Source organism: Erigeron canadensis, chromosome 4 (genome assembly GCF_010389155.1).
Source record: "Erigeron canadensis isolate Cc75 chromosome 4, C_canadensis_v1, whole genome shotgun sequence".
Lineage (NCBI taxonomy): Eukaryota > Viridiplantae > Streptophyta > Magnoliopsida > Asterales > Asteraceae > Erigeron > Erigeron canadensis.
The window spans coordinates 5,469,490-5,481,553 of NC_057764.1; the positions used below are offsets into that span (position 1 = coordinate 5,469,490).

Sequence of the window (12,064 nt, forward strand, 5' to 3'; positions counted from 1 at the left end):
GTAAACCAAATTTAAGTAAAAGATCTGATAAAATACAAAAAGATTTTACTCAAATACAATTCTTTTTTGGTATCTAAAATTTTTAGAAAATATTTAAGTTTTTCAATATCTTTAATTTAATTTTTAGACTTCAAATGTGGTTCAAACTTATAATCTTCAAAAATATTATTTCCCTTGCAAGAATATCATCTACATACATAAGTAGTGCAATAAGTAAGGAATAGTCACATTTGCTAATAATTAAGTATTTCTCAAACTTGTTTATTTTCTCATTATAGTGATTATTGATCGCTTAAGTGAATCAATCTCTTGAATATCAACTGGCTACTTTTGTTCGCTGATGACATATATTAGCACTAAATTCTTTGAGCCAATCAATCATGCCATCATTCTCCCTTGCCTTCCAAGTAGAGTAATATGAAGCTACAAGTACCAATCGACTAATTACACTCCATACGTCTTTAAGTTTGCATTGTGAATTTAAGGTTTCCAAATCCTAATATATACAAGACAATTGAACTAATAACTTATTTGTTAATTATATTGCTCGATTTCATCAAATTTATTTCCGCTTATGTCATCATTGAATGTAATTATAAATTAAAAATCTTAATAATCATTATCCATTTATATTATTATATTAATATATATATATATATATATTAATATTTATAGAAAAGTCTCATTAACTTACACTTTTTTTGTTTTTCATCAATAATTTATACTTTTTAGCCCTAAAGACTTAACTTATATTTATTTTGAGCCATCAACTTGAGAAAACTTTTTTTAAAATTAAGGTCTCATTAGTTTACACTTTTTTATTTTCCATCAATAATTTACACTTTTTAGTCCTGAAGATTTAATTTATTTTTATTTTTAGCCATCAGTTTGAGAAAACTTTTTTATAATTTTTAATCATTTAATTAATTAAAAACACTTAAACATATGAAATATTGTCTACAAAAAATTATTTAAAAAGGTTCAAATACAATATATGTGTTCAATGTTCTAGATGTATATTTTTTTAATTTGTTTTTACTTACATTTTTTACATTTAAATTTATGTATTTAATAATTTATCTTATCTTTAAAATGTTATAAACTATTCGCGTAATCACATCTCTCGATTTTCTCAACTTTTCTCAAATTTTTAATTTTAACTTTTTTTGACTTTTTATTATATAAATAAATATAAATTTAGACATATAAATATCAATGTCGACTACATTATTAACTATCATAATGTTTAATTCTTAGTAATCATAAATATCGTAATGTTTAAAGTTACGATTGTCACTCAAATTAAAAATCCTAATTGTTATCAAATAATGTAAAAATAATCCTAATTGTTATCTAATTATCATAGAACAGATGATCGAAAATAAATTTATTCGTGTTATGGGCCCGCATCATATTGAAAGACATATACTTGAATGTTAAGTAGAAGATCACAAATATGTTTATATTTTAATTCTTAACTATCTTTCATAATAATATCACATTATGAGTACAACTGGTTTTAAAAAAAATTATCATAGAGGAATCATTGCAGCATGTGTCTTGTGGAATGACTACGGCAAACAATTCCATCAATATGTCTCAGCTAATAATGACAGTGAAGAACCTGTGATTACTGTATTACAACTTGCAAAGTATAACACTTGAAATCATATATCTTCACAATTATAAACTTTTATGACTTAAATGTATAAATATATAATATTGATAATATTGTAAGTTTCGTGTCCATTGTTAAACACGGGTCTAAAATCTAGTATCATATCGAAAACCTAGTAGTAAAAATTTATTGTTTTTGCTTAAAATGTGACAATTATAATGTGATTGGTTGAGGTAAAAAGTAAATCTAATGTGATTAGAATTGAATGTGATGTTGTCATTCGAACGTTAAAAACAAAAATATGAAAAAGATTTTAGATGTGATAGTTCGGCAATTTTATAACCTTGTTGATTATGTTGTCAAATCGCATGGTTTCACTCTAGTCATGTCAATCTTTGCGATTTTACGTATATTTTTGTGCTTAAATCATAATTTTAATTTTAATATATACTATAAAATAGTTGAACTAATGACTTATCAGTCAATCAAATTACTTAATTTCATCAAATTATTCACTTGTTTATATCATCATTTAGATTAGCTATTAATTTAAAACTCTAATAATCATTATCCAAATATATTATTATATTATTATTTATATTAATTTGTAAAAAGAAATCTCATTAATTTACATTTTTTTGTTTTTCATCAATAATTTACACTTTTTACCCCTCAATACTTAATTTATATTTATTTTTAGCATCAACTTGAGGAGATTTTTAAAAAAGTTACAAAATGTATTTATATTTAGATTTTTAGTTTCAATTGTCACTCTAATCAAGAATCCTAATTGTTATCAAAGAATGTGAAAACAATCCTAATTGTACCTAATTATCTTAGGGCATGTGATTGAAAGTAAACATATTCGTGTTATGAGTCTACATCATGATCAAATACATATACTTGAATGTCAAGTACAGGATCACAAGTATGTTTATATTTTAATTCCTAATTATTTTTAATAATAATATTAAATTATGAGTACAACTGGTTTAAAAAATTCTATAATAGAAGAATTATTGTAGCATGTGTCTTGTGGAATGACTACGACAAATAATTCCATCAATATGGCTCAGCTAATAATGATAGTAACGAAACTTGTGATTATTGTACTACAACTTTCAAAGTATAACACTTAGAATCGTATACGTTCAAAATTATAAGCTTTTATGAATTAAATGTATGAAAATCTAATATTGATAATATCGTAAACTACGTGTCCAGTGTTGGACACGGCTCTAAAATCTAGTAATCTATATCTATATCTATACCTACATATAAAAACAAATATCCCATTTTATTTATAATAATGTTGAAAGTAACTCGATGCAAAATATTACTAAAATACCGTTTTTTTTCTCTTAATCATTTTCTTCATTTTTCAACAATTTAATTATTTCCGTTAATATATCTAAAATACTCTTAATAAAATAAATTACACCATTATTTCCTCAACTCTTAAAATAATTGTACTAACCTTTATATTAATTACTTCATATCAATAGTCTACAATACTGTTCATCGTTACCACTATCAGTCGTCACCGCCGTTGCATTTGCACGGACACCATGCTAGATTAAAATTTTTTATCTTTTCAATATTTTAAAAATCTTGATAAGAAATTAATATGATGCATCTAATTGATTTTGCAAGAGACTAATATTTAATAAAAATTTATTTTAGTATATACTATAAGACAGTTGAACTAATGACTTATCAACCAATTATATTGTTCGATTTCATCAAATTGACTTTTGATGATGTCATTATTTAGATAAACTACAAATAAAAAATTCTAATAATCATTATCCAAATATATAATTATATTAGTATTTATATTAATTTATAGAAAAAGTCTCATTAATTTACACTTTTTTTGTTTTCCATCAATAATTTACATTTTTTAGCCCTGAATACTTAATTTATATTTATTTTTAGCCATCAACTTTTTTTAAAAAATTTGCAATCGTTTAATTAAATAGAAAATTTTTCAACATATGAAATATTTTCTACAAAAAATTATTTTAAAACCTAATGACTTATTAACAACTATTAGATTAAATTTTTATAATTATAAATATTACAAAAAATTATTTTAAAACCTAATGACTTATTAACAACTATTAGATTAAATTTTTATAATTATAAATATTACAAAAAATTATTTTAAAACCTAATGACTTATTAACAACTATTAGATTAAATTTTTATAATTATAAATATTAAGATTTAGTTTAATATTTGATATAAATACAATGTGACCTCTAGATATATATCCCAAACACGATTTACAACAGCGGGTTACTTGAATCCTAAATCCAAATCAATATAAACTCCATTCAAAATTCATTATATCCCTCAATAAAAAAGGTGCATAATTTTCTTCTTTTTTATATATTAGTTTTACATATTAATGTTTAAAGTTACAGTTGTCACTCAAATCAAGAGTCATAATTGTTATCAAATAATATAAAAGTAATCTTAATTGTTATCATATTATCATAGAACAAGTGATTAAAAATAAACCTATGCGTGTTATGGACGCGCATCATGATTAAATACATATACTTGAATGTTAAGTACAGGATCACAAATATGTTTATATCTTTTATTCTTAATTATCTTTCATAATAATATCACATTATGAGTACAACTGATTCAAAATATTCTATAATTGAGAAACTATTATATATAGCATGTGGCTTGTGGAATGACTACGACAAACAATTCCATCAATATGTCGAGGCTAATAATGACAGTAACAAACATATAATTATTGTACTACAACTTGCAAAATATAACACTTAGAACCGTATTTCTTCAAAATTATAAGCTTTTATGACTTAAATGTATGAACATTTAATATTGATAATATCGTAAAACCCGTGTCCAGTGTTGGACACGGGTTTAAAATCTAGTATTATAACTAAAAGAGAAGGTTGGAGTAAACGTGACATCATTAAAAAAAAAATTAAACCTAAAACTCTTTCCTAATTACTTTAGAACTCTCTATTTTATTCTTAAATTTTTTATTTGTATATTAAATAGATAATTTTATTTGAAAATTTATCACACAAATCTTATTCTATCACAACAAATCTTTTAAAATTTTAAAAATATATAATATCCTTAAAATTCTCCCAATAAATTATTTTGTATACAACCTAAATTTCTATTAATCATTCTCATTCATATTATATATCTCATTTTTATTTTTAATATACAAATCAAGTTCAGTAAAATTCTCAAAAAAAGTATGGTTTTTTATATCACTTTAGTTTTATTTTTGATATTTTGTTCGTGTTTATTTATTATTTGATATTGAATTGTTATGTTATTGTTATTATTTTATTTTTTTTAATTTAGTTTGTTGTCATTTGTAGTTTGATTATGACTTCTCTTTCTATTATAAAAGGATTTATTATTTTAAATTTATCTTGTTATAACTTGTTTTGCTATTTATTATTTTAATATTTATTTTTGATATATATATTTTGAAATTATTTATCTAATAAATAAATTAGACTTAAAAACCTTAAATATTTTTATACTCTTCATAAATTAAAAGTTAACTTATATCTTCATAGTAAAACACTTAACCCAAAACCATGACCACTCGGTTTATACAATAAGAATTCGGATCACACAAGGATTCCTCCAAACAAATCTCGACCGTCCATCAATTAAATTAATAAAAATATATATATATTCGTACATCAATACCTTAACGCTTTCATCTAACGCACTTCTAAGACAAAGGAAGAAAACCTATCTCTTTAAAGAAACCAAAACACAACACGAAAACAACCAACAAACGGCAAACATGGCGGCAACTGTAAAAAGCGCGTGGCCGAAAGCTGGCGCATGGGCATTAGATTCCGAAGAACACGAAGAAGAACTCAACAAACAACAACAAGAAAACCCGACACAAGCATACGGCAAATCGTCAACAACAACAGCGGCGGCGATGTCTGATTTCCCAGATTTGATGACGGCGGCGGCTACAAAAACAAAAAAGAAAAAAGCCCAAACCGTTTCCTTAAGTGAATTCGTTACTGGCAAATCTAATAATAATAATACTTATCAGGCTAATAAGGGTTTGACCGTTGAAGATATGATAAATCTGCCGACCGGTCCAAGACAACGGACCGCTGAAGAGATGGAACGGGCTAGGAGTAATGGGTTTAGATCTTATGATAGGAGTGATTCTTCTTCTAGGTGGGGACCGGGTCAGGGTCAGGGTCGGGTTAATGATGAAGATGGAGGTAGGGGACGGCCGGTTCGGGAACCGTTGGGCCCGTCTCGGGCCGATGAGAATGACGATTGGGCCGCTACTAAGAAACCCGGAAGTGGGTTTGGAAGGAGAGATAGTGGGGGTGGGTTTTTTGATGGCACGCGGAATTCACGTGCCGATGAAGTGGATAGTTGGGCGTCGAATAAGAAAGAGGTTAGGAGAGGGAACGGGTTTGATAGAGTGGAGAGGAAAACCGGGTTCGAGTCGAGTGGGGTTGCGGATAGTGTCGATACGTGGGCGAGGAAAAAAGATGTGGAGGTGAAGCCACGTGGCGGTGGGAGTTCGTTTGATAGTTTAAGAGATAGGAGAATTGGGAACGAATCGTCGGATTCGGATACATGGGGAAGGAAAAGGGAGGAAGTGAATAATAATAATGTGAGTTTGAATAATAGTAGGCCAAAGTTGAATTTGCAGCCAAGGAAATTGCCAGTTGGGGAAGTCGAGATTGTGAAACCGAGTAAAGGGACTAATCCGTTTGGAGATGCTAGGCCAAGGGAAGAGGTGTTGAAGGAAAAGGGTGAGGATTGGAAGGAAATTGATGAGAAGCTTGAGGCTACGAAAATTAAAGATTTGGGTTCTGGTGATCGGTTTAAACGTGGTGGTGGGAAACCGAGGTCTAATGAGGATTCGACTGAGAGGACTTGGAGAAAGAACCAAACTGAAGCTGCTGCTGCTGCTGCTGATGTTCCTCCTCCAAGGTTTGCCTAATTCATACACATTGATGATTACGAATATTGTTATGTTTAGCATAGTATGTCGCCGTTGTTATTAATGTGATATGCATTGATGTTCTTAGTTAAAGTTGGGGACATGGAATGCGAATGAATGTATGTGTAATGAATTTTGTAGCTTTGGTAAACTAATGTGTTATAAGCAAGAAATACCATTAAAAGCAATTGTGTTGATTCAGCTATTTGTTCATGAAATACTATTAATTTGGAAATAATTGTCTACTTGGTATATGATTGATTAAGTATTTCACTGTTTGAAATCATTGCAAACGTATCATTATGACGGTGAAAATAGATAGACAAGCATTCTGTGTTGGAAGGAAGAGTAAGAAAGTGCCAAGGATGATATGGTTGATTTTGCAATATTTTTCAACTTGTCCCATAATCATTAAGTCTTGCTAAGTATAATATATATCTAGTTGGCACTTCTATGAGAATGATGGTTGGTTGCAATCATAACTTTAATTTTTTTTGATGAATCTTTTTTGTCGCGTTCTTGAACTAAAAGAAATATGGATGTGTTGTGGCTACTTTAGACATGTGGATGCATCTCTCTATCTATTATATAGTCGACACCTTAACGGCTTAACATGTTGGGCAATATCTTTCTTTCTTTTGATCTTTTTCTTAATTGGTTAGTTATTAATAGCAAAGTTCCATTTCAAGTTTATTTTTTTGTGTCGCTTGGATGTTTTTTTTAACCAGACATGTCTCTTTTATGTAAAATAAGCTGTCCAGATGATTGTTTTATATATATGAAAGGTGCGTTGATGTGTATTTAGTTTTCTTGATAACCTCCATCGGGCAAAGCTGGATGTTGTTGTATTCAGAGTGTTCTATCTTGTCAAATATGATTTTGTTTGTAATTATAACAAAGTACTTCGATATGACCAATTGACCATCCACTACTAAATACTAATTTCTTTATGACATTTTGCATATGCTTAGACTCACATGCTCAGGTTCCTTAATGTTTTTTCATCATGGTCGTATAACTGGACCCGGATACTTTGTTTTTCAGTCCCTTGTTCTGATTATATAATGATCTAGCCGAACTTTCAATGATGAATTGTGATGTTACTTGAGTATCATTTTAGTTTTTCTATTAATGTAGCGAGTGAAAAAGGTAAGCGCTGAAATTAGTTTAGATACGCATTTGGTTTACCTATTAAGTGTCCATTGGCTTTGAATGTTTAAGTTTTATCTAATGAAAGCTATTATTGTTTTAACATCAGACACTCTTTATTTTTTAATTTTAATTTATGGTATAAAGTCCCTTTGATTCATTTTATGGTAAAGTTTTTTCTTGATATGTAGTGGGGAGAACAGTGAAAATGAACAACATACAGAAGAACCTGAAGAAGAAAAGGAAGATGCACAGAAGTAATTGGAGAAACGGGCAGCTGAGTGATAAGAAATGGGATTGATGGCAAGTCTTGTTCTGTTCTTCCATGTTTTTGTTGGTTCTGTTACAAGTTTTGATAGACCTGATGATTAGTAGAGTGATTTTTGTAGGACTAAAAAGCATACTTGTGTTAACTTATTATGTTTTTTCTATTTGTCGTTATGACCTCAGTTTTGTTCGTGTTTTTCATTCTTCAAACATGAGTGCATGTATCAAACTTCTAATTTATTCAAGGACATGTATGTGCATTCTTGAGTCATGTTTTGAATCGACTAAGACAGTGGTGGTATTTTATGTTATATGGTTTAATGATTCCATTAGGCATACTTACTATTGCGTTGAACAGCATCTGTTATGTAAACATGATTCTTGTGTGTTGCGTTTTATTAGGCTATTTTTGATCTGGTACTCTTTAACCGATCTTTTCTTGTTAACATTCCAAGATTTCTGGCTGCAAAGAGTATGATTCTTTGAATCACACAAAGGATTATACCTTTATTTAACACTAGTACTATATAGCATCTCCTTATAAATTGTCATTCTTAATTACATTGCTACTTAACATCTTATTTATGTTGGGTAGTTGAGACTTCCATAACACAAGTCTTTCTTTAAATTTTAATATCCAAGAATTTTGCGGTACGAAATATATACTACTTGAGCGTCACAGGGTTGTGCAGATCAATTTTAAGTCTAGAAAACTGCAGACTTTATTAACTAGTTTACGTAAATGTATTTGTGACGATGTTGGTGGATTGGGCGTTGACAAGCCTCGTATTGGTTGTTGCTGCAACCTTTGATGGAGCTCGTGGAGATACCATGATTGGCGGCACCGTCTTTTGTGATCAATGCAAAGATGGAGACATTGGCACTCTCGATTACCCTCTTGGTGGTTAGTTTTGTTTTACTCTTAACACAAATGTTAAAAGAGACTGATATTTTATATGGATTTCTCCCACCCTTATATTATTAAATCGAACATATACACCAGATTATCAATACAGAAAATAGTGAAAAATGAAAAAATGCAAATGATAATTTGTTTTGTTAATAGATGCTTAAACAACTTGTGTAGGAGTTAGAGTATTGCTGGCTTGCCCTGGGGAGCATGGGCAATTCACAGTGATGAGAGAGGAAACTACAAGCTGGCTAGGAACATTTACAGTGTCATTTCCAGGTTTGATAGACATGGGTAATTGCCGGGCACAAATTTCCGGCAATGGGCAGGGCTGTGGGGCAGCAGGCGGCCCTGCCCAGAACTTAGTACTCATGTATAAGTTGTTTGATAATCAAATGTATAGGGTGGAACCTTTGATTGCTCAACCTGCAACCCCTTCTCCCTTCTGTCGCCGACCTTCGCCCTTGCCCGACTCACGACCTCCTCCCAACGTTCCACCCCTTGTTTCTCTGCCACCAGTACAACTTCCTCCTTTGCCTCCATTGCCTCAATTCCCTCCCGTAACGCCAATGGCGCCGTTACCACCATTTTTTCAAATGCCACCGTTGCCTTCATATCCGCCTTCCTCTCCAACAACTCCATTGCCACCACTGATTCAGCTTCCCCCGTTACCACCATTGCCGCCATTGTTGCCTCCCATTACACAGTTGCCACCATTGGCGCCATTGTTGCCTCCCATTACCCAGTCGCCACCAGTGCCTCAAGCGCCACCAGTGCCTCAAGCGCCACCAATACCTCAAGTGCCTCCGGTATCTCCATTGCCACCAGCATCTCCATTACCTCCAATGACTGATCAGCTGCCTGCAGTGTCTCCCTCATCTGAGTTGCCTCCTTCACCACCCGAGTTACCTTCCATGCCTCCGTTGCCTGAGTCACATGCACTTCCACCATTGCCCCCAATGCCAATAGAGCCTTTCTTCAACTCTTCAGCTTGTTCACATCAGTAAGTGTGATCATCTATTTGTCATTCTAATTTGGTTTTTATACATCAAATTCTACCTACAAATATTACATAAACATTTTCATTTTCCCTAGATTTAATAACCAATAGTTTATCTACACTATGATGTTTAACATATCTGACTAGATACCTATGTCATTTTCCCTATATTCAATAACCAATAGTTCATACATCAAGTTTTATATATATTTATGACTAATCATCTGTTCAAAGTGTAGACCAACATAATGAAAGTTCATTTAGTACTTTTCAAATGTACAAATTGTTTATATAATTTCAATAACTAGAAGACTAGTCATTATTTTGTAAAATTTACCGGAACCATCCATGTAATTATTCTAAATTATATTGTACATGATTTCTTTTATGTTCATTGAAAAGGATGTGGGTGATGCCCGAACACAAATGCTATTGGAACGTATTAGCCCCGAACTTGACGGTGGCACTTGTTTTCGGACCAATTGTTTCAACAAAATTCGGGACAAACATTACGTTACTTGAAACCTTGTATGGTAGATCAGAACCTTATCGGACACTTCTAAGAGAAGGAACGACTGCCCTCTTGAATTCCTACGCTAGCAACCAATTCGTCTACCAACCTCAAGATATCATCCAACGCTTAAACTCAGCCTTGGAGGGAAATTCTACACTTCAAGTCCTTACCACAGCCTATCGATTCATAAAGGCAAATTCCGGGCAAATGGGAAATACTACTTGTAAATTTAGTACTTGCGCCTGATGACAGTTTTAACTAGCTTTATTACCATGAACTTATGATGATGAATACGACTTGATCATGAAAGTTACCGTGTCTAACGCTATATTGGCTGATAGTTAATCGCGTATTATTTATCCCCTTTGTTCTAAACCTGAGTTAATAGCTAATTACTTTTTGAGAGATGGAAATGAGTTCAAGTTAATTGCAAGTCAGGTTGTTATGACAATCGCTTATTGTTTATGGGTTATCATTTATCATAGGTATAACTGTATAAATGTGAGTTCATTATAGACCATTACAAAACTTGTGACCATCTAAATTTATGTTCTGACCTAAATGTAATCAAATTGTATGAAATTTAATTGGCATGTGATTTATGATTCTCTAATCACATATTTGAATAAAATCAACCACCATCAAAGTTGAACTAGATTAATACCCAGTCGGAGACCGGGTTATCCGAAAACAACCTACTTGACCCGTCAAACCCACTTGATTACTTGACCCAAAGTCAACTCGATACAGATCGACCCGATTGACAACCATAATAATTTGGGCCGTCATTACTCAACTCAACCCGAAACCAGAACTGGAACCCTCACGAAAATAACCGAGTTAGGGTTGTGAAATCTCGAATCACCAACCCACTAACCTTATTTTTCGAGTTAGGTTGCGGCTGACCTATTGGGTTAACAGGTCGACTCTCCAACGTGAAAATATTTTTAAGTTTATATAATATTTTTTTTAACAGGTCGACCTATCAACCCATTTGACCTAAAATCAACCCACCAACCCATAACTCATATGACTTATTTGACCTAACCTTAAGTCGCCAACCCGTCAACCTACCAGCCTATTTGACCCGACAACCTAAAACTCGACCTGCTAACACGCCAAACCATTTTTTTTTTCAAGTTGATGGGTTGGTTTGGGTTGATTGTTGCAGGTAAGAATTGAAAATTTTGACCTGAAATTTTTAATGGGTTGGGTCAGGGTCACAGGTTTTTTACCCATTAACATGCCAACTCGAACTCATTGACAACTTTACTAACAATAGTCGTTATTTACATATCTACATACCTTTTATAAACCACAAAAAAGTTGATTTGATGTTTTTATTTGAAAATTAAAATAAGTTTGGCTTGTGAACTCGCCAATCCATGTATTAGTCTGGTCGACTCGGGTCGACCGGAGTAGGGTCCAGCTCATTTTCGAATGACTGTCCCATTCCATTTTTGGTAAATTTTAACCCGCCCTAATTTAATACCCGGTCGTTAATCAACTAGAGCTAACTCTTCAACTCTTGATAGCCGATTTCACTAACATGTGAAATGTCGCGAGGATGGAGTTTAAACAAAAAAAACTTTATAAACGTTTTA

General features: G+C 31.5%; 2 protein-coding genes across 2 annotated transcripts; both read left to right on the forward strand.

The window, feature by feature from the left end:
- Positions 1 to 5,359: 5,359 nt before the first annotated feature.
- Positions 5,360 to 8,307, forward strand: LOC122595719 (eukaryotic translation initiation factor 4B3). Its single transcript, XM_043768147.1, has 2 exons — positions 5,360 to 6,610; positions 7,961 to 8,307. Exons 1-2 carry the CDS (start codon positions 5,442 to 5,444, stop codon positions 8,028 to 8,030), a joined length of 1,239 nt encoding a protein of 412 aa, XP_043624082.1. The 5' UTR covers positions 5,360 to 5,441; the 3' UTR covers positions 8,031 to 8,307.
- Positions 8,308 to 8,792: 485 nt separating this feature from the next.
- On the forward strand, positions 8,793 to 9,953 carry LOC122596884 (proline-rich receptor-like protein kinase PERK2). Its single transcript, XM_043769528.1, has 2 exons — positions 8,793 to 8,940; positions 9,124 to 9,953. The coding sequence occupies exons 1-2, from the start codon at positions 8,793 to 8,795 to the stop codon at positions 9,951 to 9,953; spliced, it is 978 nt and encodes a 325-aa protein (XP_043625463.1).
- The last annotated feature ends 2,111 nt before the right edge of the window (positions 9,954 to 12,064 follow it).

What these genes read in the sequence shown, in the direction of transcription:
- LOC122595719 (XM_043768147.1), top strand. Translation starts at nt 5,442, where the DNA reads ATGGCGGCAACTGTAAAAAGCGCGTGGCCGAAAGCTGGCGCATGGGCA. An exon ending in GCTGATGTTCCTCCTCCAAG is followed by an intron (nt 6,611 to 7,960) that starts GTTTGCCTAATT and finishes CTTGATATGTAG; the next exon opens with TGGGGAGAACAGTGAAAATG.
- LOC122596884 (XM_043769528.1), top strand. Translation starts at nt 8,793, where the DNA reads ATGTTGGTGGATTGGGCGTTGACAAGCCTCGTATTGGTTGTTGCTGCA. An exon ending in TCTCGATTACCCTCTTGGTG is followed by an intron (nt 8,941 to 9,123) that starts GTTAGTTTTGTT and finishes CAACTTGTGTAG; the next exon opens with GAGTTAGAGTATTGCTGGCT.